Genomic DNA, 25,739 nt, shown 5'->3' with positions numbered 1-25,739 from the left:
TTCCAAATTCAGTGATTTGCAGAACAACAAATTGAACAGGTGCTGCAGTGAAAAAACAAGTGGCTTCCTAGCAGGCAATGATGACAAGCTGACTTTCCATTCTTGCAGCAGATCTCTCTGGAAGTTCTTTTTGGGGAGTGATTATTGCCACTTGGATCATCATGTCCCAGTAATTAAGATCTGAATTTCCTTCTCTGGTGTATCTTCCTTTCACATTTGCAGTATGCATGACAGTGACTGCTAAAGTTATTGTTGTTTTGGTAAAATATATCCTAAACTTCATTTAATATTTCTTGTGTTTGCTTCAATTAATTATTGTTATTTACAATGATATCTCACTGCATGATGAATAACACATCAGCTTTTAGCCATGACAGTAATTCAGTTTTAGAGTCCTGATAAGTTCATGAAAAGCTCAAACAGAGATCTCTTATTTTTATATACTGAAAGCACATTGGATATGTATTGTAAAGCCTACTGGTCTAGCAATGAGCCAGAAAATCTAAAAGCCATACAATAAAATAATTTAATTGTTTTGCTTTGTTTATAAGGAAAAAAGTTACTTACTGTTAAGTGGCACCAGGAAATTCTGCTAGACAGGATAATTATATTTATTTCCCAAAATAAAGTATGAACTCTGTAAGAGATGCCTAAGTGCACAGCTCACTCTGAATCACTGACCATGTATTGAAAAGGGCATTGGCTGAAGAGGTAATTTAAGTAAAATGTGTAAAACCTGGTTTTAGCCTTTCTATTAATAACCTTTGAAGTCAAGAATTAAGTCCAGTGGCAGTCTACTCTTTGGAGAGACAAGGAATAATCTTGCTCCCAAATAATGCAAAAAGCTCAACCAGCTGCCCTAGAGCTGCACTCATTTCAGAGAAGGACCTTCACCAAAGCTGTGTTCTACAAAAGCATCGCCACTAGAGTGACCACCAGCCTGTCAGTCCCCCTAAGAAGAGTGGAAGAATAAAATCTTTGGCAGAAATAACTAAGTGGAATGAATGCCCTGAGATCTGCAAAGTGAAATACACACAAAAGGCCTTCCCAATCCTTTTGCTGACACTAAGAGCCTCCCTTCAGGAGGACAAAAGAATCACGTCCTTCCTTATGGCCTTGTCCTTCAGCAAAAAAAAAGGCTTTATGTTTGTAGTGTTCATTTTCTAACATACAGAGGAAGAGCAGGTGTTTCAACAGGAGTGACACAAACTCTTTCTACAATTGTTCCATAAGTATTTGCATTTATCTGAGAGGGAATAGAGGAAGGAATGGAAGCACACTCCTCTTGCAAACATAGAAATGGACTTTTTTCACAACCCCTGTGCCTTTTGTACCATGGTCATTACGCCAACCTTCTTGTCCAGGTGTTTACTCTTGAAACAAGAAGAGGAGACTCCTACTTTTTCCCTGTTTGCTGAACTTTAAGTTGCAGTTTCTTCAGTGACCAACACAGATAATCAAGCAAGATGTATCTTTCATGTTGATGACTGGCTTAATCTCTAAACTTTAAAGCCAGGTTGAAAAGCAGGCTTGGAGGTAAGGAAACATGCACATTCTCCTTATCCAGCTCCAGATCTTAGTGATGAAGTTTTTGAAGATGTGAAACAAAGTACTGGAAAGCCTGAAGTTAAAATGTTATAGCTAAATCATCATCCTTTAACGTATTATTTAGAATGCCCACATGCCGTAGGTCAGAAAGCTTATTTCATACTTTTCTTCTGCACTATGAAATATGCCTTATCTGCTACAAAAACTGTCCTCAGTTTGCCAAGAGCAATATAGTTTGGCCACATGTATCAGTATTCTCACATTCACCCCCTCGTCCACAAAATTAGCCTTCAACCTACAGTTCTTGTTTTTGGAACAAGCATGTGTTCAAAAATAAAAAAATCTGTGACAATTTGCTCAAGATTTCCATGAGAGTATTGCTTCCAAAAGGAGTCTGTCTGAATCTGAGTTTATTATTTAAGATCAGGTTTCTTAACATCAACACAATTGTCATAGTAAGATTGTATTTGCAAAGAGAATTTATTGCTGGTCCAACACCAGTGCTTAAAAAGATTGATGAGTTCTCTTTTTTTAATGTATTAAACAATTACTGGAGGCATATGCCATATATAATGCAGGGAGATGTTCTCCTTAAAGATGATTTCCAATGCATTTTGTGTCTCTTTTCCCAGACCATGTCTCCACATAATAGCAAGATATCTTGTGTTACTCAATTATTACATGGTCCTAGAGTAAAAATGCTTGATTGTCCCTGGGACTGCAGAAAATATACTTCCCAGGGAAGGCTAAAGCATGGGAGAACAAGGATACGCCAGCTGCTTGATAGCCCTTTGGGAGAGCTTCAACCAGCTTGCGATAAACTTTGAGTAAGTCTTACAATACTGAAAATTACTTTTTGAGATCAGATAGCAGAGTAGTAAAGGTATTCATATCTATAAATATCCAAAGATTGCTCCTAATTTGTCAGGCAAGAGCTGGCTGACATTTTCAGCTCAGTATCCTGTTATATAACTTGGTGTTTTAACTTAATGAGCCGAGGTAAAGCATCACTGTTTTCATTCGGTGAAATAAAATAAGGTAATGTTTCTGTTTTTTCTTTGTCACAATAGAGAATGGCTTAGGTTTAAGTTTCAACTATGGTATTGCTATGTTAACCCAGATTAATTGGGCTATCCATATATGCCTTTTTTTGGTCAATTTTTACAGATTTCCTTATTTTTTCTAAATTTCTGAACCCCTAATAACAAAAAGTAATGGCAAAATTCTCGGGGTTTCAGTTAGTTTGGTTTTTTAATTAAATAATAGTAAATTTGCTGGGTGAACATTCTTATACCCGTTTAAAGGAGATTCGTTCAAGTGACTTGTCTTCCCCAAACTGATCATTCAGCAGTCAAAAAAAGCAATTCCAGTTCTAGTAGGCAGATGGCACTGACTGTGTTTGGTACTGGATGGGGCCAGAGAGGGTAATCTGGAGGGTCCTTGGGAGGACACTTAAAAGTGAAGCCAGCGGGCCCTTGCCCTTTGGCATCACCTGAATTTGGGTGTCTCCAGGAGTGTGTTTGCAGAGCTTTTCTGCAAGGGTGGTGGGGCTGTATTGCTCCAAGCATTCCTCTGCAGGTGTCTTTCCATCATGTTTTCATAAACAGTTGAGGCACATTCCCTCATCCATGGCACATGTAATAATAGAAAATTTGAACACATTTTCGCAACTCCAGCCAAGCAAGCAACAAAGGTTGGCAACAAGCTAGCCAGAGACAGACATTGATATTCCAATAATGTGAAAGAGGTGCCAAAAATAATACTGGAAGCAAGGTTGTATTGCTCACATTCAAATGCTTGGTGGAAAAGCTGAACACACTGCTGGAACTGCAACACAACATCAGGTGATTACAGGGTACTCATAATTTAATAATGACAGGACCATTTAGCAAAATGACTAAGCACTTGTGGTGAGTCCCAAAAATAATTCCACTCCCTTCAATTAGGGCAGCCAGCAGTTTAAATATAGGGAGTCAGAGGGAACCTAGCTAAATAGTATCACAAAAATCTAAGGCTTGTACTGAAGCACCACAGAACTGTGCAAATTGGAACAGGAATCATAATGTAACACAGTGTACTTTCCTGGGTTGTTTCTTCCAACGATTAGTCTGCTACACTTTCAAATAACACTGCAGTTATTTCTGTAATGCATTTGGCTTTTGCTGACAGACACTGATTTTTTTGCTATGCCTTTCTTGGCTTGGTTAAAGAACACTTTGCACCTTCTTAGGTACATTCTGAAGTTCTTAGCTTATGATCCCTGACTTGTTTCCACTAAACACATGCTTTATTGGATTCTAACTTCATTAATTCAACATGCCATAAAGACACATGCACCTTTCTGAAATACATTTATATAGCTTGATGAAACTTGTACTTGAAACCTGAAATTTGAAATTTATTTAAGGACACATTTTTTGCTGATAATTTATTTGAGGATTTCCTATGTTCGCATAATGTTTTCTTTTATTTGTTATTAACAGATTTCTACAATGTTTCTTCCACTGCTTTAATGAAAAGTGATATTAGGCTTATTATCCAATAGCTAATAATATGATTTTTTTTAACACATTTTCAGTTTTTCTGGAAGGACCTAAGGAATCTTCCAGTCTTCTGTAACTTCTCCTGTGCTTAAAGAGCTGTGGAATGCTGTAGGAAGAGTAATCTTTTCACTCTACACCCAGGAGTTCTTAGAGAACACTAATAGATACATCCAAATAAGCATAGAATCTTGAAATCATAGAATGGCATGGGTTGGAAGGGGTCTTAAAGATCATCTAGTTTCAATGCCCTGCCATGGACAGGGACATCTTCCACTAGACAAGGTTACTCACTTCCAGACGTGGGGCACCCCCAACTTCTCTGTCAACCTGTCCCAGTGCCTCACCACCCTCATAGCAAAGAAGTTCTTTCTATTAATCAGATCCTACTCTCTTTCAGTTTGAAGCCATTTCCCCTTGTCCTGTCAGTACATGCTCTTGTAACAAATATTTCTTGTAGGCTCCCTTAAGACACTGGGAGGCCACAACTAGGTCGCCCCAAAACTTCTTTTCCAGGCTGAACAAACCCATTTCCCTCAGCCTTTCCTTGTAGGAGAGATGTTCCACCCCACCCATCATCCTAGTGGCCCTCCTCTGGACTAACTCCTACAGGTCCATGTCCTTCCTATGCTGAGACCCCAGAGCTGGATGCAGCCCTGCACGTGGGGTCTCACCAGAGCAGAGCAGAGGGGCAGAATCCTCTCCCTGACCCTTCTGGCCATCCTGCTTTGGAGGCAGCCCAGGACACGTTTGTCTCTCTGGGCTGTGAGTGCACATGGCTGGGTCATGTCCAGCCTCTCATCCAGCAGCACCCCCAGGTCCTTCTCCCCAAGGCTGCTCTTGATCTGTTCATCCCCCAGCCTGTGTTGGTACTGGTGCCCCAGCTCAGGTGCAGCACCTTGCCTTGGTCTTGTTGAACTTCCTGAAATTCCTAAGGGCACACTTCTTGAGCTAGCCCAGGTTCCTCTGGATGCCATCCCATCCCTCAGGTGTGTCAGCTGCACCACTCAGCTTGGCGTCATCTGCAAATCTGCTGAAGAGACACTGGATGCATTCATTTATGTCATTAATGAAGATGCTAATTAGCATCTTCAATACTGGTCCCAGTAATGATCCTTGATGTGTGGTTTTGATTTTACTTGGCTTTTTTCTTTTCTGATTAAAAGGAATTTTCACATCTTCATATGATATAAGCATAAAGTATGGAGCCTTGTTCTCTGAGATACAACCTACTCTTTAATATCCACTTCCATCCACAGAGTTCTTCCTGTCTCTCCTCCCTCTCCCTGCTGTTCATTATTTCCCTTAGCTTTGACCAGATAGTCTTTTTAAAGCACATACATCACATATTGAACATAATCAGGTTATGATTGTTGGTCCCTAGGCAACCACCATCTTCCAGACCAGTGATTAAATCCTCTTTTCTCATCATAATGAAGTCCAAACTAATTACCTTATGTCATAGTCAGTAAAATTTTTTGGGAAAAAAAAATTCAATAATCTAATGATGCTCTACTACTGGCTGCACGAAATCCCAGCACAAGCATCCTAAATTGAAGTTTCTAGGAAATGAGAATGAGGGCATTTTTTTTCACACACACCAGACATGCCTATCACCCCCTTTTCATTAACTTCATTAGCAAACATGTTGGGACATCTACATTTAAGATCATGCTGGTTTAAGTTATTCGCCAACAGAAATACACCAGCGATGCATTTCTTCCCTACCAAGCTGTCCTCAGCATTCTGTAATTAACATTCCTGTCAAGGAAATTGTCTCTCAAGAATGTAATTATAAGTGAGAATTTTCCATTCCCTTTGTTTATGTCTCAGATTCTGAGCTTATGAATACAGGCAATTAAAAATTGATTCTGACAGGGTCTTCCTCGGCTAAAGGTGGAATAAATACCCTGCACTGAATTCTGTTCCTCTGCTGCTAAACTGCTTCTAGTACTTGGACCAGCTCATTTTGATGAAGTCTGAACATCTCTAAATTGCAGACTGCCATGCTGAGAGACCTTTCAGCTCTCTGCTGAGTTATGAGTGCCTTCACTACCTAAGGTTGTACTACAGCTCACACAAATTGCATATTGTCTCTGCTAGAATTATTACAAATGACCATTTACTAGTTGGAGATTCCTCATTTACTGGGTTTTTTTTCCTTCACAAAAATTAGCAGGTTCAGGCATTGCTCGTGGGGGACTGAGGGAGCTCTCAGACTTTTCTGTGAGAAATACTAAAACAGAACAGGACATTGTGTGCCTGTGCAGAACAGGATCCAGTTTTATTACATCAAACCTGGCTTGGTTCAGAACAAATGTAATAATGGAGTTCAGTAAGATGGCACTGACAGCTGGTCTACAGGTCTCAGATTGCACTCCAAAGAAATACATACATTGTATGTACAGTCAATGCCACTTCTGTTCAATAAATCCTCCCATTTTTCCTACATTATTGTTTAATAAGTCCAAATAAAAAAAAACAAAGCCCCTCTGGCAAGCTGCTCAGAGTTGCTACTCAAGAACTGAGCATCACGGAATTTTAAATATATGGACATGTTATGGTCATTTAATGATGAAAGTACCTGCTGGTGCATGTGCTGGTGTTAGTGAAATACTATGGCAAACATTGCTCAAGACACATCCTTACTGACACAGCACAAGTAAGAGGGGAGGGGAACAGATCATATTTAGGAGGTTCCTTTTACAAAACATTTATGAATTCATACTTGTTTTAAATGAATGTTCCAGTTTTAACCCACAGGAAAAGATAGAACCTAAAAACACACCAAGAATATGTAAGCAATATTCTATCTCTGGACATATGGAGAGGAGGAAATACTGCTTTCTTCTGCAATATGTCTAAAAAATATAAGCTATCCAAACTGTCTAAACTATTTCAGAGACTCTGACTGTTTCTCTAAGTAATGAATGATTCAGCTGTGGTTTTGTGAAAGTTTTGCTGTTTGGGACAATATAGAAATATCCAAGACAGGGACAAGATACTGAAATTGAAGATATGAGTTAAATTGATGTGACTAACTGTGATGCCATGCTAGTTGAATAAAGGCCTTAGATGAGGTCCTGCTGAAGGTTCTGTTATCTCTTGTTTTACTTCTGGAGTGACAACTTGCATGACTTGTAATCTGAGACTCTGGTCCTACATTTCCTCCATCCTGGATTCTCCAAGATCAGTTATTCCCCTTATAGCCTATTTCTGGTAAAGTTCTATGGGTTTGGGTTTGGGTTTGGTTTTGTTTTTGGGGGGTTTTTGGGGGTTTTTGGGTTTGGGTTTTTTTTTTTCTTTTTCTTTTTGGAGTTTGTTTGCTTGTGTTGTTTGTTTTGAGTTTTTGTTTTGGTTTTGTTTAGTCACTCACTTCTGGCTCCTCACTGGGGAAAAAGCTCAGTTGGCCCCATTTGCCCTCTGGCCAGTGCATTTTGTTGGCTGCAGTGATACTTTTGGCCTGAGTCAGTACTGACAACCTCCTTCCCCTCAAGCCATGCAGCATCTGCTTCCACACTGAGGCTCATAGCAGCAGCAAGAGCAGCAGAGAGCAATGGCCAAGCCCAGCCATTCCAAGTGAGCTGTAGTCCACATTGCTGTTGACTCTTAAGAGTTTATGCCCATCCCAAAATTGTATCGGCTTCTTCTGCCTTTCTCCCCTCCCTCAGCACATGGGGCCCTCTCTTCCTTTTGGTAGCATAAGTGATGGATCAGGGATGGAAATAGGAAGGTGGTGGTGCAGCTGGAAGAGAAGAGGGCAAGGAGGCGCTTGTGAGACCAAGTGGAGAGAAGGAAGAGGTGGTTTCATAATGTCTGTGTTAATAGCTGGATAATAGCTGGGTAATAGGTGGTGTCACAATCTCTGTGTTAGATGGATAATAGGGATAGATGAATAATAGGTGGTCTCATAATCTCTGTGTCAATAGATGGATTTTAAGCCCTTCCTCTTCCAGTGCCCTGTACGCAGAATGCTTAGTCTTCCTTCTGCCATTTGAAATGAATGTAAGAGAAGTCACCTCACTCTTCTATGTGAAAAAATTAAAAGAAAAAAAATTTAAATGTACCGTTCAAACCTTATCAAAATAATGACCTTCAGCTACATTTTCCCTGTTTAACATCGCCGGCTCTTGATGGTGTACAGCATCTTGTAGCGACACGTGTGCTCGGAGGCCCGGGACCCCCTCCGCCCCCGCCCACTCCCCCTCTGGATCCAGTCCGTGTATTCCTGCCCGCAGCGCTCGGGCGGAGGCTGCGCTCGGCTCCGCTCCGCGTTTTCCGCCGCTCGCCCCGCAGCCGCGCCGAGCGGGGCCGGAGCCGCCGCTGCCCCGCAGCTCCGCCGGCACCGCGGAGAGCCCGGCGGGCAGCGCAGGTAGCGGGGCGGAGGGGGCGGGAGGCTTGTCCTGCGTGGCGGGGGCTCGGCACTCGTGTCAGGAGCTGGCGCCGGGTCGCTCCCGCAGGGCGCCGGTCCCGCGGCAGCGTGTGCCGGGAGCGGCCGGGAGCCGCCTGCGGACCAGGTGAGCGCACCCCTGGCGCCGGAACAAAGCTGCGAGGCGTGGCCGAGGTGCCCCTCTGGGCTTTGGGGATTCCCGACCTTGTCCTACGCGCTTCGTGTCTGCCTGGGGTTCCGCTGAATCGGGGGCTGGGGGAGGAGAGAGGGGCAGCCCGAAGGGACGAAGAACTGCGATCTGATTTAGATCGTCTTCTGGCGCTGGTGCTGCGATCCACCTGTAAGTTTTTTCTTGTTTTTTATACGATCTGGTTGTAAAAGAAGCAAGTTAATAAGCAGTCCTGTGCTAGACATGTCTGCTGTCTGAGCCAGCCGATGCGACACGAAGTGTTTCATCATGTACAACATTGAAGAAAATTAGGCAAATGACAGTATTTTATCAGTATAATATCTTGAACTTAATGTCTTCTTTTAATGCATTTGTCTGCTAGAGCAAGCATAACAAGATCCTAGAATTCCAATAATTTTATACGGTTTTTTTTCAGCTTGATCAAAGGTTTACTTATCCCTCTAAAGAAATCAATTATATTTGGGATATGAAACACCCAGAGCTCTGTTTCAGTATTTGGGTGGGAGCACATGCTATAGCTGTTAACAAAGCCATTATACTACAAATGGCATTGTGTCCTCAGATACTACTCCAGCACATCATTCCGTGCTTGGATGCAATATAAGAATAATGATAAAGCATATTGATAGAGCGCAGTTTCATTTAGCCCAGCTAGAAGTGTTCGGCTTACACCATCTGATGGGATGCAAAGATAATCACTGAGTTAGTCCTTGCATGTTGTCTCCTTGGGTTCATCCATCATCACTCCACACACCCAACTCTTGTCTTTTTGTCAAAATGCCTGTTATCATTACCTGCTGAATAAGACTCTGGATGAGCAGATCACAGAAATTAAAAAAGCTATGTACATGGAGCATGCCTGCCGTGTAATATTCTGGATGTGATTTGATAAGCAATAAAGGTCCAGTTTAAATATACATGTTCCTTACTGTTTTTTATGGAGTGAAATTTGTTGGCTGGCATCAAACTGCACCTATTTCTATCATCTCCAGTGTATTTATTGAATAAGGAAGCATTTTTGATTTCCGGATCATAGTATAATGCTTTTACATTTCATTCTTTATGAAATCATAATTTCCACTGCCTAAAGGTGGAAAGGGTCTTATGCTGAGCTTTCACACTCTTAACTGAAGTTCATTAAGGTTTCTTCTAAACCAAAGATTGAGAGTTCTCTTTTTAATTTATATAGTTGATCCAGCCAAATTTTGATACAGGACAGTCCTATAATGGTGGAGGTGTGCAGTGGTTTTCTCAACCACAAGAAACTGAGATCCTCAATTACCTTTGCCAGGCTGCAGCCTCAAAATGACCTGCAGGAGGTTATTTACCCCAGAGCGAGCAGCTCAGCACTGGCACTCACTGGTGTGGGAAGCTGAAAAGGTCAGCAGTGTTAATGGTTTCTGAAAAGGTTGGGCACGTTCATAGGAGGCAGTTCTGGTAGCTAAATGCAAAAGGTGAGATGTAACCTTCATCTGAGACGGGTTTAAAGCCCCTGTTTATGGGAAGCTGAAAAGGTGCTCTGGGAGAGGATCATTTTACATGCCCCATGCTGTTAATACTACTTGTGAATCAGCTAATGTCAGTCACTTTTCATTTCTGAAGGAGAACAATGAACTAGGTAAGTCATTGATCTGACTAATGTGGCTGTTACTTTTTTATGATAATTTGTGCATCAAATAGTAATGCTTTGCAGAAGTGAAATTATTACACATAAGCATGTTCTAGCAGGAGAAATACAAAAGTGAATTTTATACTTGTAACAAAGAAAAGAAGCACACAATAGAGATTGTTCAAATATAAATTGTTCAGCTTCAAATTGTGAAGCATACAATACTGGATAAAACCCCAACCATAAAAGAAATTGCTTCTAAGAAATTAAATTGATTTTTTTCCCTGCACTGTCCTATGTTATTTTTTTCCTACAGTATTTTCTGAATTGTTAAAATGGCCTTCAGTACTACAGCTAGGTTGATGGTATCTATACAAAAATGTGGATGTTTTGATTTAAGAAAAATTAAATAGTAAATGAAGCAGTAAAGCAAACAGAAGGACAATGTTGGAAGAAAAAATTACCTAGTAACTATTCTTACTTTTGCTGTCATTCTGCTTTTCATTTGCTTGCTACTTTCAGGCTTTTGGTAACTGAACTAAGACTGCCACTACTTCAAAACATCTTTACTTATTCATAATGTTGCAGTGTGTTTATCTTCTGAAAAATGTCAGTTCAAGAAAAAACTTCTATTTATATATTATGTTGGATTGAAATTCAACATCATAGGTGCAATAGCAATGGGTTTCTTCAAAATTAAATAAGACAAAATATCTGAAACTGTTGAAGAAGTTTTATCTTTGTGATACTAAGATCCCTAAAAGTGGTTTCTTAACAGATTACAGATAGTTTACCTTTCTAATTATTAAAAAAAAAAAAAAAAACCTCAATAACTTACAGGGTTAATATGAGGCATGAATGATATACAAATAAAAATAACATCTACTGAAAAAATATTTTCTAGTTTTAGTTGCATACTAGATCTTCAAATTTTCTTATTCTAGCATTTTTACCGTCTCCAAGTGAGACTAAGATAAACAAGGCAGGAGTGAGGCCAGAGAAGGAATTTCAGCCTACCAACTCTGATGACACTACAGTTTTACTAAGATATTTGAGGTGAGTGATATAGAGTGAAAAGTATATTATGAGGTCATTTGCAGGTAGTCATAGGAGAATACCCATTAAAATGCAAAGTAATGGAAGACTGAAATTACCTAATTTAAATAGAGTTGTAACAAAAGCACAGTATAACTAAATGCACTGGACTTTGGCCAAGACACATAACATTTGACTACAGGCTTCAAAAGGCTTCTTTGATTATTTAGTTACTTTCTGGCCTGAAAAGAATTTTCTGTGTTATATTGCAGCCAGCTTCCCTAAGATGTACAAGCACATTTAGACAAATGATATGAATAAAACTGCATATTTCTTTTGCATAGTAATGCAAAATGTATGTGTTTTATATCCTTCTCTAAGGGTTATGAAGGATGCTGTCAAGGTTATTTATCATGAGCATAAATTAGAATGGGTTTATAAATCCTGCTGAAATACAGTGTAGCAGCTAATTCTGAGGATGTTCTGTCTGTAATAACAACGTTTTTTTTCCATAGTGATATCTATAATGACCAAGTTATTTAGTTATTTTGTCAGTCATTTAAATTTGTTGTTTGTATTTTTTAAAGAAATTTTGTCCGTATAATTTTTTTCTCCTGCCCCATCGTTCTCTTCCTCTCACTCTACCTAGAGCCTGCCTACAGAAAAAAATGCAGATGAAACATTTTAATTCTTTGTTGTGGATGAAACGCCTGGTGGTGGCTCTTCTGCTGCCCTCAACTCACAGTCTCACTGCTCTTGTTTCATGTCAAAAGGATAGAGGATGAGATAGAAAAAGAAAATTGTTCTAGAAGCAAACTGTCATACTTCTTACACAGTTTTGCCTTGAGAACTGCTGATTTCTGCTGCTTGGTGGGTTACAGCCATGTGTGCTGAGCACTTTGCTTCTTGATGAAAAGATTTCCATCAGCTCTCAGGAGGGTTTTTAGCCAAGGTATGTGGTGCAGCCTGAGTGAACAATATTAGTGTTCCGTTCTGTCAGCTCAGGTCATCATCTGGGTGAATGGCCTTTCTTCTTAACTCTCCCTACATTTGGAACTCCTCCTTTAAACAAGAGCCTGAGCCTTTTGCCTCTGGTGCCCAAGGAGAATGATTAGTGCTCTAGAAGAGAATAGAATGCTACAGGAATTTATTAAATTACTGTATTAGCTCTCACCATCGATTATGAAGGGTAATGTACAGAGGTAACTCCTTACACAAAACCAGTGGGAATTTGGTCCCGTTGGCATAGAGTTGATTGTTTTCCTCTACTGAGATTCTGGCCCCAGGTGAACACTTCACAGAAGCCACTCTTGAGTGGGAATATTTGAAAGCTTCTGCCAAATTCAAGACTTTCATCTGATATCTGCATGCTGGTTATAGTTCATTGGCAACAAAGGATCTCTAGAGATTTAGTATTTCTTCTCTTTTGCTCTGATTTTTGCATTGTTTTATTACCCTTGGGAGAACTTCCTTTTCTATCTATGTAAATGTACCATATAGCCTTGTGTCTCCATTAGTCACCTTTCCAAAGTCATGAGCAGTTTGAGGAAGTTTGAGCTGAGTTTAAAAGAAAACTATGTCATTTTATTTTCATATTTAAATTCAATGCCTATACCTTTTTTACTTAGGTCTCAAAACACCTTGAGAAAAGTCTCAACTACAGAGTCAGGAGAATTTCTGTGTTTCACTAAGAGGGAGAGACAGAGTTTGGCATGAATATCTGAAATGGCTAAATCAAGGTCATACAACAAGTCAGTAGCAAAATATGGAAAAATTACTTATTTCCTTGGAAAAAGGATGTTCAGTTTTACTCTTGACCTTGCCTTTGTGGCATTTATTATGCAATTACGAAGAACCTTGCAGCATCAGTTAATTCCCTTTTTTTTAAATAGCAGTGTGAATTTCTTAGTGATAACTATTTCTGGCATTTAAAATATGGTATTTTAAAATGGAAGATTTCAGGAAATCATACATCCAGTATAAAATCTTGAAACATTCAATAATTATATCATCAGTACAAAAGAGCAGGGAAAAAAGATCCAGTTTGTACTCAAACCCTTTGCATTTGTGGCAATGTGAAAACAGGCTGCTGTCAAATAACATCTCCATTTTATAGCATTCTTCACAGTGCCTTTTTTGACAGAGGAGCTGCAGTCCAGCACTAGTCTTTATTATTCCTGCAATAATGGGACTCTGATAGGAGTGTATTTCATGTCAGTGATTTACTGTCTCTATTACAGCGTGATCCGAAAGCCATAACTCCTCTGCCAGGGACTGGGGTTTGGAAGTATTCCAGGGCTGCAGCACAGCTTCCAGGCCAACTCGGATTCTCTAATCCTGTGTATTTTTCACGCAGTTCAATGATTCTTAGCTTGTGCAGAAAGTGTCAGAAATGTTTCATAAAGGAATGGCCTTTGTTTGGGCAATTCTAATAAAGCCGCTGGTGCAACTAAAAAATGCACTGAGCTGTTACGGTCTTCAGAAATAATTTTCCTCTTGCTTGTACCGTAGGTGGAAAGGCCATTTCTTGAGTGTCAGACAGCACATGAAGGCAGCATGCATATGCTCTGCAACACTGTTGGTTGGCACTGCTGAGTTAATGTCAAATCCCTCGGTTTCTGGCACAGCTCTTCACAGACCATAAATAGCATCTTCTCTGTGTGTCAGTGCATGGTCAGTGAGGTTGCCAGTCTAGATATAAACCATCTAAATAAAATTATTCCATGACATCTTATGAAAGGAAATCAGAAGAGTTACAACAAGTGACATAAATTTACAAAAGAAAACCTTAAAATAGTCACAGAGGGATCAAGCACAGGATAGGGCCATAGTGTGAGCGGCGCCTTAAGGCTCTGGAAAGCAATAAGTTGTAGGCATATGTGGAGGCATCTGACTTTGGAGTCTGACCATGGTTGCAGGGTGAAGGAGGCAGATTACATGTTCGAGAAGAGGGAAAGACAGGATGGCTTTCCCAACACACCTTTACTGCAGCTTTACTGTATTAACTTGATGGTAAGAGGACAGGTGCAGAGGCACCTGGATATCACCCGGCCCTTGCAAACCTGTGGACTAAAAAAAGTCCATCTGCTCCTCAGGCTTTTAATTTTTGCATAAGGAGCACTTGGTAGCTATTTGAACTTGGGTCTGGTGAAGCTCAGATGCCCATTTTCAGGGGCTGCTCAGCCTCTTGTGCCCCCAGCATCCCTTGAGTATGTTATCCATAAATGAGCATCTTGTTCCTCTGGTAAGAATGTCCAGAAAGCAGCATGCACTAGCTCTGTTTTGAGTAATGAATGAAATAGAGTCCCTATTGTTTTATGGTTAGTTTGTACCACTTACTGAAATTTACTTCAGAGACTGAAATTAAAAGCCAGGGACATTTGAGGGCCATGAAGAGCCTTTGCAGTAGCTCTGTTCAGTTCCCATATATCTTGAGATTTTACATTAAGTACAGCTCATTAAATGTAGTTCTGAGAGTTTAGCTTCTTTGTACAGGCAGTATATGGCATTTCTAAAATCACACACTATCTAAACAGTCAAGTGGTGTTAGCATGTTCTGGGGTGTTTCTTTAATGTAAAAATTGCTGCTTTTAGGACAGAGGAGATATAAACAGCCAGATAGCAAATGGATGATCCCTCTTCACATTGGAGGATATTCACCAGAAGACCCAGACAGTGTGTCAGAATGTCATTTTCCCTTTCCCTGGTATTATCTCTCCTTTGGATGTGTAGTGACTGCTCTTGACATCAACGTTTTGGCCCTGTGGCTTTGGTCTAGCAGGTATATGCTACCCCAGATAGGTTTTCCTGATGTCTAGGATCCAAACTAATGAATATATTGTCTTGAACTTTTTGCACCATGCCAGTTCTCAAGTTTTGGCGTGTGCTACAGTTTGATGTTGCACTGAACGGCTCATCTGGGTTTCAAGTAAGTGAAACTACTTTAGTAATCTCTGTGGACTGTGAATTCTTGAAATCAATAGCTTCCTTTCAGCAGTGTTTAAACTGCTTTCTATTATGTGGAGCCTGATGCCATAACAGAGAGATGCTTGAGATGCTAATTGAGCTGCTCTTTGAGCAGCAGGTGACATAACAAGATATCTTTCTGAGTACAGGGGACAAGGGGGCATGTGGTACTTTATTTCTAGGAGAAAATCTATTGCTAAGGTTGACCCAAAAGCAATTAGTGGTTCATTAAATTGAATTGGTGAATTCACCTGTTCTGTCTATTAAAATATTATACAGTTTAAGTTCAATTTAGTACCAGTAGTGGAAGGGCTGTGGAGATTGATAATGGATTACCTTCTGTCTACCCATGAGTGGATGCTTGTTCTTAAGTGAAATAGCAGAGCAGCCTGGTAGTTCAGCCAGAAATACCTCCATATGGCAAAGCTGAACTTCTCCCACTGCTGATGTGTGTCCTTGCTTTCCAGAATCATTAAGCTCTTGCATTTCTGAGCGTAAATGGGCACATATAAATGAGTCATTTTCAAAATTTAAATGATGTCTTGTGTAAATTGTGTAAGAAATAGTCTTTTTAACAAATTGAATTGAAAAGGGCTTTGGTTGTGCTTCTGAGACTTTTTTTAAAAGGTATCTTCTGTCAAGACCAAAGTCATACCAGTATACAGAGCTTTATTTCTTCCTACCCCCCTCATGTGCTACTTTGGACAGAGCTTTCCCACACCCAACAAAGAAGAGCTAGATGGCTGTTACATTTACTGACAGCCTTGCTGAACTAGAATAGGTACCCTTGGTTATGCCTTGTTTCTACTTCGGAAAAGTCCAAGGGAATTCGTAAGAGGATATTTATTTCATACATTGTAGTACATACTCACAAACTGTACTTCAAGTTCTTTTATATTTCCTTCCTAATGGAACATAATTTACTATAAATAGATGTCTTGATCTCTATATGAAAGGAACACTGTTCAAGGTTCGGAATTTATTATAACTTTCTGTATTGACATGCATTTGAGAGCCCATCAAGGAAAAAAACCGCAAAGATCAGCTGCATAGCAAGAAGGTATTGAGCAAAGATACTCAGCACATACATTTAATAAAAACTTCCCTTGTGGCTGGTTCTGTTTCCTCTGTCACTTTCCAAGGTCTATGTGTAACAGACTCCAAGGCCATCTTTCCACATGTAGCAAGGCAATTCTGGTTTGGCACAGCACTGTGCTGGATTGCACAGCTTTGTGTATCTGTGAAATAATCTAGGATCCTCACACAGGGAACTTTATATAAATAGAAAGCTGGTCTTCATCTATGCAAAACCTGCTCGGAGCTGTGGGACAAAATACATAATCTTTGTTTTCTGCTACATCATGCTGTAGGTTTTTTCTTGTCTTTCTAAGTGTTGCTACAAGAATATATAAAAAATAGATGGCAGAACTAAGCAGAGCCAGACCTCTCCAGCAGTGCAGTAACTTCTTGTGCTATTAGAAGCTCTGTGCCCTTTGAGCTACTCTAGAAATCTTTTAATGGGTAAGTATGGAAAGCAGAAAAGGGAGAGAAAGTAAATCAAAAGTGTATTTGGCAATGTGTCTCCTTCTGCAAGTAGCTCATCAGATGCATGCTGACTAGGTCAACTTGGGTAATTATCTGAATCAAAGTGTTTATTGGTTTCTCTTGTAATAGTGCCTAGGGAGGAGCTGCAATGCTGCACCTACAGGTAATGTAGTAAGGGGGAAAAGGCTTAAAAAGCAGATAACCTAATTACACTGACTGTTATTTCTGTGTGCTACTTGTGCATTTGTCACTTACGCACTGGTCCGGCCATGATTTTTTCATCAATATATTTTATTTTTGCTTGCTTTCTTCTAGTTTCACAAAAGAATCAATTTCAGCATGTTGGGTACTCATTGATGGTGCCTTGTGTCACAGACGAGATAAGTTTAGTTGGTTAGAACTGGGTGCACAAAATGCCAAGGTTGTGGGTTGATCCCCATATGGTCCATTTACTTAAGGGTGGGATTCAGCGATCCTTGTAGGTCTCTTCCAACTCAGACTATTCTGTGATTCTGTTGTTTGCATCTTTTCACCTAGTGAATAAAGTGCTTCTTAAGTAGTGGCACATAATATCCAAGAGAGAAATAGTATTATGTTCATCACTATGTGCCATAACCATGAGAAATAAGTCCTGAAATCAAAATGGGTAACTAAGGATTAAATTCCTGTATCTTTTTACTGTTAAAGAAACAGCAAAACACAAATAACAAGCAATTAATGTTAAAGATATCTTCAGTGAATGATAATACACAAGACATGGCATGACATCTGTGAGATTCTTGGCATACCCATGTGCACATTTTATAATTTTTTAAAAAGTTTAAGTCATGTGGATGGGCAGTTGAACAGTTATTGTGTGAATGTTTAGTGTTAAGGATTTGTACACCACAATGTATCTATGCTGGAATGAGTTCACCTGGCTGGCCTTGCGTAATTGTGGCCTTCATCTCACATCAGATGGTTGTGTGGTCAAGGCAGAAAATGGTTAAAACAAGTTGAAGTTAAAAAAGGGTCTATAAGTGACTTTTTTGCCGCCTTTCATTACAGAAATACCTGAGGGAAAGTTGCCAGCAGGAGATTGTTGCATCCGATCTGAAAGCAATAATATAAATGTTTCTACTGGGTAATGGTAATCCTGTATGCTGTAATATTTATATGACTTTTCACCAGCTTATGCACTGAAAATTGGAATAATGCAAAGTAGTTGCATTATACATTTCCTTTTTTTTAATAATTTCATTGTAATTATCTTTTGATTTTCTCCCCTCTTTGTTACAGGGAGAAAATTGAATTTTAGTCATGAGAACAAAGGCATGTTTCATTTTTCAATCATTGCTCTCCCCAGGAATGGGTTTATTAGGCTCAAATGCACAGGGAATCAAAGTGTAATGGCCTAAGATCAGAGGGTATTGGTGTGCTGAGCCCCAAGGGACATGCAGGGGCAGGAACATGTTCACAGTCATGGAAGCTGATCTATACTGTTCTACCACTGATGAGATGTAAGCTGGCAGGAAATTTGCACAAGATGATTTTCACAGCCATCACTTGTAGAATGTTTTAAACAAAAAATTGTGGGTCTTTAGCAAGGTGCCTTGCTAAAGGTTGGGGGTTTTTGTTGTTTTTTTTAATTCTTTCAGTATCTAGTATCCATTGCTTATTTATGGAGTTAGAGAAGCGTGGTACTGAAGTTGTTAAATTAAAAGAATCATATTCATAGATCTTTGTTCTTGTCAGTCAGGATTGTGTGTGGGAGGCTATTAGTTTCTGCATGAAGTTCCACAGAATAGATAAAATATGGGTGGAATCACTAATCTGTTAGCAACAGTGGTTACGGTGTTTGAAGGGTCTTGTAATAGTTTCTTAGATTATAAGGATTATTCAAAAATGCAGCTCTTTACTAAATATGCTATGAATATTTTATTGAAGTAAGAGAGAGTGAATATTGTCATCAGAAAGGAACTGTACCTGAGTGGTGTGGTCTGCAGGCAGCAATCAAATGCATGAACTAGCTTTTGTACAGCTTTTTTACTAACTATGGAAAATGTATGTGCATGGGGTGAGGTTTTTTACTTACAATCAAATTTTTGAAGGAGAAGTTGCTAATGGTCAAACTAATTTTTGAAGGAGAGCTGGATGCAATTAATACAATTATCGTAAACATTTAAGCTAGTCCTTATCTGAGTCCTGAGGATGTGTCCAGTTTGTCAGAGATGACAGTCACTGCTCACTGCCAGCTCGTGATATGTGTGGCATTAATACAGGCTGGATAAGCACTAGCAAAGAAAAGACGTTCTCAAGTGAGAAAGAGAAGGGAAAGTGCAGGGACTAGAAAATCCATTCCTGTATAGTGGATTGTATAATGATTTAATGCAAGTAATTTTCAGATTATCCATCTTTGTTATGTGCCCTTGTGCTAGGTATGAGGGGGACTTAAACATTGCATTTTTATCATTCCCACACAATTGCAAAGACAGAAAAGGTAGCTTTGTTCCATGTGAATACCAAGAAGTTGTTTTAGTCATGCTCTAGATTTGACCCTATTCCACCAGTTTTTTCACACTACATACTTAAACACATTTTTGAGTGTAAACCCCAAAACTAAAATGGTTTGTAGCCTTGGAACTTCATGTATGTATCCCTGATGCCAAGCCCTCAGTATGCATAGGAATATAGCACTGACATATCTATCATGCTAGTTTTTAAGGACACTAAACAGCTCAGACCCCATATAATTGTTCCTGGTTTGGTTAGAACTGAATACAAACATTTCCAAAAGATTGGTAATGCATTTTTGAATACTTTTAGTTGATTTTTTTTTCTTTTTTGTAGCAAAATACAAACCCAGATGTAGTTTGATTCCCAGTTTAACCCCAAACTCTTAAAATAAAGCCCTTTCCCACTTCCTCTTCACACCTCTCAGAAGCTTTTCTTTCCTACCTCTGTCTTCCTTCCTTTATTTTTAATGACACAATCTTGAAATTTACAGGCATTTTTTTTCCTACAAACAATACATTTTCAAATGCTTGTCATTGTTCCTGTCTGAAAAGCTTGCCTTTGAATAATGTTGTGCTGCTCTCTCTTTTCTGTCCCCTCTGCCCCTCTGCTTCTTTGCTGAGCTCAGTATGACTTTTTCCACTGATTTCAAGGGCCAGGAATTAACCTAACGACCCAGGGAAAGGTGGCTGGAAGTGCTCCAGGTGCCTCTGGAGCAATAGTCCCTCATACAGCACAAACATGATGCCTCCATGTGTCCTTTTCCTTCACTCTGCACTACCACAGAAGAAAGGGAGCCAAATTCCCCCATGTCGTGTGAATATTATACCAGACACTGCAGTGAGGCTTTGAAATGTTAATATCCCTCTAATACAGACAGCTGACAGAGTGGGACAGTTTAGATTTGGTTGTGACTCAGGCTGTTCCAACAGGTCCTGGCAGAATTCAAACAGCTGGGAGCAGATGCCAGTTTCCTGGGTAGTAAAGGCATTTTACATGATTTTGGGGTTATCTTAGCTGGTGTTTAAGAAGGGAGAAAACTACCTTGGGGGCAACTTTGAGAAACAACAGCTGCTTTTGAGAGTGGTGGCAGAGGCCTCTGTTCAGCTCATGGATACCTTATCTGTCAGCCCACAGCAGTAAAGTGACTGCAGCAGGGTCTCAGCTCCCTCAGCCTTCAGCAGGGCTGGATGAGGTCCTGCCCCCTCTCAGCACTGCAGGGGAGTAAAGGAAGGAGACTGGAGATGGATGCTTTTCCACGTCAGGGACACGTGTGGTATGTGTGACGCTTCTGCTGGTGAAGGAAGCTTGGCTCCCTGGTGAAGGAATGCTTGGCTCCTAGGAGAAGGGACCCAGGAGTTCCCTTCACCTTTGGTCTCCTGGTGAAGGGACATTTGGTCTCCTCATGAGGAGACAGGAAAGAGACAGGAGTGACCACAAGTGGTCCCAGCTTCCCCAGGAGAACCAAGAGGGAAATAGGCCAGGGCTAAGGAAGGGGCATCTCTCACAGCAGTGGCTTCAACTGGGAGGAGAGACCCTGGCCAAGACTGTCCTTCTACCTTCTGCCTTCTCTTCCAAAACTCTTCTCAGAATTTTTTCCTCGCCTTTTGTTCTTTGATGACTCCTTCACTGACTCCTTCATGCCAGCCTTTCATTTTAATGATAGCATAGCAGTGAAACCGAGTCATGCTAAGGCCTGAAGGTTTCCAGCTTTAATCTGTAATGAAATGTAAAGAAACCTGTCAGGTTCTGACACAATCTCAGTCTCCTTCAGAGAAGTACTTGGGAACTGAGCTCTGGGAATCAATGTGTTCAGACCAATTGTGCTTTCCAAAGCAATGAATTGTTTAGGTTAATTTTTTTCCCTCTTCAATTTTCCATAGAAATTGGGAAGATTGACCAAGATATATATAAATACAACACCCCAGGGTTCACTGGCTGCCTATCGAGAGTCCAGTTCAACCAGATTGCTCCACTCAAAGCAGCTCTGAGACCTACCAACGCCTCCTCCCACGTCCACATCCAAGGAGAACTGGTGGAATCCAACTGCGGAGCCTCTCCACTCACCATTCCACCAATGTCGGCCGCCACCGACCCCTGGCACTTAGACTCAGGTAAGGCGGTGTTCATGTCACCTTAACTCAGTGGAGCAGTTCAGAGAAGAAACCATCTGCCTTCCTCTGTAAAGGAAAGCAAAAATGAGAGCTAAGTGATTGATAGGTGGCTGTAGGGCTGTAATCACAGCAGGAAATGCAAAACTGGAATGACAGAGACTTGCCACCACTTTTAAACATAGTTGCAAGGGAAGTTTTTTTGGGTTTTTTTTCTTCTTTTGCTTTTTAAAAATATTATTATTTATTTTCCTTTTCTGCAATTCTTAGGCTATTTAAATGTTGAGTTTTGACCTAACTGATGTGATAGCACTTTCTCTATAGTCAGCAAAAAGCTTCAAGTACATATAAATACAGTAGCATTTCTTATGCTGTCTTCCTAATAAGTGAGTATATTGCAGTCAGCTTCATATGAAAAAAAAAAAAAAGTAAATCTAATTTTAGGCATAAATGCATTTATGTAAAGCGCTGATTTTGTTTTCTGAAATGACTACTTTCTGTGGGCCGTGTTTAATAGAAAATCCCATTAGTCATGGTGGCGCTCATCTTGTGCTGAAAATGCTGGAAGCCAAAACAATTTGCGGATCCCAGCAATCTCATCCTGCCTTGTGACTGACAGGCCTGAAAATATACATTGTAGCTAACTTTAGAGGATTCTTTCTCTCTTTTGCTTCTTGAGTATCAGGTTACCTTTCGATTTATAGGGCCAGGTGTATATTGAAGCATCCCTTGCATTTTGTCCTCATTCTGATTTCAATTGTAGAGTGTAAATTAGAACCTGTCCCAGCAAATTTGTTGTTTGAAGTGGTATAAGATTAAAATGCTAGAGGAAAAACTTGATTTTGATAATGATTAGTCTTTGAGTTTGGGGATGCATCCACATGCCAGTTTTTAAATGAGAGGAGGCAGGTGTCTTTCTCAGAAGTACATGTCAAAGTCGTATCTTTGAGGTTTGTTTTTTTTTTTTTTGTGGGTGTTTGGTTGATTTGTTGGTTTGGTTTGTTGTTGTTGTTTAGGATTTTTTTCCTTGCAGTGCCAAGGACTCCTTGCAGCATTTCCTTTCATCTCTTATTCAGCACAGAATTAGGGCAGTTATTTCTAAGAAGAGACAGAGCTCCTTCTAGAGCTGAGGATCCCACACATTAATACAAGAAGTATCATTCTTTAAAACCTGTCATTCCCTCCTTGCAGCCATGCCATGCCATTGTAAAATTTCAGTATGTCTCTTCCTCTCTTATAGCATTCACTTTTCTACCTCAATTTTTTTCATCATAAATTAATATTCCCTTTCTTCTCTGAAATTATTAGACCTGCTTCTACCTGAAGGTTACAGTCTGTATTCCTCTTTCTACATAAACACATTTTGTGAAAGATTCCTCACTGGCTCATGTCTTTAGAAAGTGTGCCATAAACTCCTTGAGGATGTGCTGCTGCAATGAATTATGTGCATCTAATGGACTTTGGTTGTTAATTTTTGTTGATTAATTTCCTTTCCACTTAATTTCAGTGCAAGCTAGCAAAAGACAATGGTAGGATTTACTCAGGATATTTACACAGTTCCTAATAGCTCCTGCAGTTGAAAGAAAGAGGTCCTGTTTGTCCTTGGCACATGCTATTCTGCTTGACCTTGTGTTGGCTCAATCTCATCTTGTAAACTTTGTTGACCTGACAGATTACAATTTACACTTTTTCTTCTGGTTAAATTGTAGTACTTGGACACAGAGACAGCGTGAAGGATGTCAGGGAACATGCAGTGTGCTAGTGGGTTGGCTCACGCTGTCTGTTAACTTCTGTCAGTAAAAGACAGATATCATTGCCATAGCCAGACTTCACTGTTTCAGGTCATGGGCAGACAAAGCTCAAGAGACCCACCTTCATTTTCAGTAATGATTAGTTTTTGGAAGACTGGGAGCTAGGAACCCCTTGTCTTGTCCTCTCCAGTGATGCACAGCAGTAGAGGCAGAAGATCATATTGCTTCAAAGACTTCTAGTGAGGGATTGCTGTACATCAAAGAAAGCAAAAATGACAGGTGAGTTATGATGGTAGAAATAAATTTCACAGCAAAGCACTGGTTCAGGAATAAAAGGATATTCAGGTGTTGGTGAGCAATGTCTGGCTTCTACTGTGGGTGGCATTTCCATGGTACAAAGAGTAGGTATCTCAGCAACTCATTTACCAACATTAGTAAGAACAACTGAGTCTTTGTGAAAGTATCAGTATGATCTGATTCAGATAGTTCAGTCACAGGAAAAATATATTCTGTAGACTGTATAACCTTGAGTCATCAAAGTCATAGCCTGTCAGTCATCAAAATGACATTCATCTAAATTAAAGTGCTTGGGTTTAGTGCCACTTTGCATTAATAAGTTGGCAGTTTCCAGTGAGGATTTTTTTATGCTTCCCAAAACCTTCTTAAGACTTTCTAACACAAATCATGTTGAGAGAGAAAATGTAAGAATCAGAGATATAAGTTATTGGCTCCAGAACTGGAATAGTCTCAGTTGTCTCAGTGTGAATTTACTCCTTTACTTAACTGGCTGAAGGGTCAAAGGAAAAAGCAGCTTTGAAATTCACAGAAGCACTTGTAGTGATGTTAAAGCAAATGCCACTCACACTTTGCCACAAAGAAATTGTTGCAAATAACATGGCTTTGAAAGCAGCAATTACTATGTGCAGCATTTCTCATCTCAAACATGTTTTTATCTGTAATTTTTAGTGTTATGTTACCTATTTAATTTTAAATAGTTCTTAATAAAACATGAGAGCTGAGGATGGATGTTTCATAGTGAAAATAAAGAAGTCAGGAAAAAATTTGTGGGAAGTATCATATGGTTTAAATTTCATTCAGTGACATACTCTGAACTCATCCTTACTCATATTTTGAGTTAAGCTTAGACTTTTAGCTTTGTTTCTCAAATATTGTGGAATTGAACTTTGAGGATTGAAAAATGTTGTAGGAGGGAATCAAAGATAAGTGTCTAAATAGAGCAGATACACCAGATGACAAATGTAATGATCCTTTCACCTCTCAACTACAGTGCTGGATCAGATTTTGCAGATAATTACTAGATGTTAAGCAGGTTCTGCCTGATGGGTGACCTACATGAAATGTTTTCTTTAAACTTTTCTGTATAGTTACTGCATGAACACCTCCTGCTAGCTGCAAAACATTTTGGATACCCTAACAGAGAGGCTAAGGGAAAATCATAATGACATGCATCAGTCACTTGGCAGTTAACCTTTAAAAACTAGTTCAGGGATTTATCAATAAGAAGCCCTGTTGATTTTCTCCCCTGACTAATGAGGTGTACAGTTTGTCAGTTCACTATCTTGCACTTTCTGTTAGCCTTGAATACACACATATTTCACATTTACAATATTAGATCTTCTTAAATTCCTTTGTTATAGTAGAAGTCCCACTTCCCTCCCTCCCCACCCCTGGCTGGCATTTTGCCATGCTCCTGGAACATAATCTTAAACCATGATCTTGTTCTGCTTGTGAGTACTCTCACAATGCAGTCTTTTCCTGTTGCTATGGTGATCCTTTCTTGGTGATGATGAAGCACAGGAATTCAACAAGTCATTTTTTTCTGGAACATGACTTTCTGGTGATTTAAAATAAAAAGGTCAATAATGGCATCCAAGCAGATCATCAATATAGTTCACTTCCTGTGTTTTCCTCCCATCAATATTATCTCAGTTCATGTCAGACAATCCAATTTGCCTTGGTTACATCAATAGGAGTGTAGAAAAGAGGCTAAAAAGACCCTGATCAATGAACATATTTGCCTTTAGGTATTATCCAAACCATTGACTTACATGTCTGACATAAAATTCAAAACAAAAGTTTTAATTTCTATAGCCTTTAACTTTATTGGTGTGCTTTTTAATACCTATTACTGCTGCATAGGTTAAAAAAAAAGCTAATCACAAGAGGTTTTTAATATCTCTCAGTTCAAATTAGCTAAGATATAGGTGATAATAGCTGATGCCTTGTGCATTGTAGAGAAGCAAAAAAAAAAAGCCCAAACATTATTGTTTTTGTAGTAAAAAGAATTTCCACACCTAAAATGCCTTGTAGTTAAAATTAGAAGTTGCATATTATCAAAGTGATATCATTCAGTATGTAGGTGTTTTTACCTAAGGTTCTGCCAATTGCTAATAAAATTTCACCTCCAAATTGCTCTTATTTATATAATAAAAGGATAAAAGAAACCTATTACATGGATATACCTCTCCATTTTGGGTAAAATGTGCTCCATCTTGCCAAACCACCCAATCTTGAATTTAGTAAAAGCAGGAGATCCAGAA

General features: G+C 39.6%; 1 protein-coding gene across 2 annotated transcripts in view; it reads left to right on the top strand.

Moving 5' to 3' along the window:
* Positions 1 to 25,739, top strand: part of CNTNAP2 (contactin associated protein 2) — a 1,027,622-nt gene that overhangs the window by 980,174 nt on the left and 21,709 nt on the right. For both annotated transcript variants that reach the window (XM_072924024.1, NM_001193337.1), the window contains 1 exon segment: positions 21,200 to 21,430. In XM_072924024.1, coding sequence (XP_072780125.1) covers positions 21,200 to 21,430 — 231 coding nt within the window.

This window comes from Taeniopygia guttata, chromosome 2 (assembly GCF_048771995.1).
Source record: "Taeniopygia guttata chromosome 2, bTaeGut7.mat, whole genome shotgun sequence".
Lineage (NCBI taxonomy): Eukaryota > Metazoa > Chordata > Aves > Passeriformes > Estrildidae > Taeniopygia > Taeniopygia guttata.
Note: the sequence above shows the minus strand (reverse complement) of the source record. Positions and strands in the feature narration are given on the sequence as shown.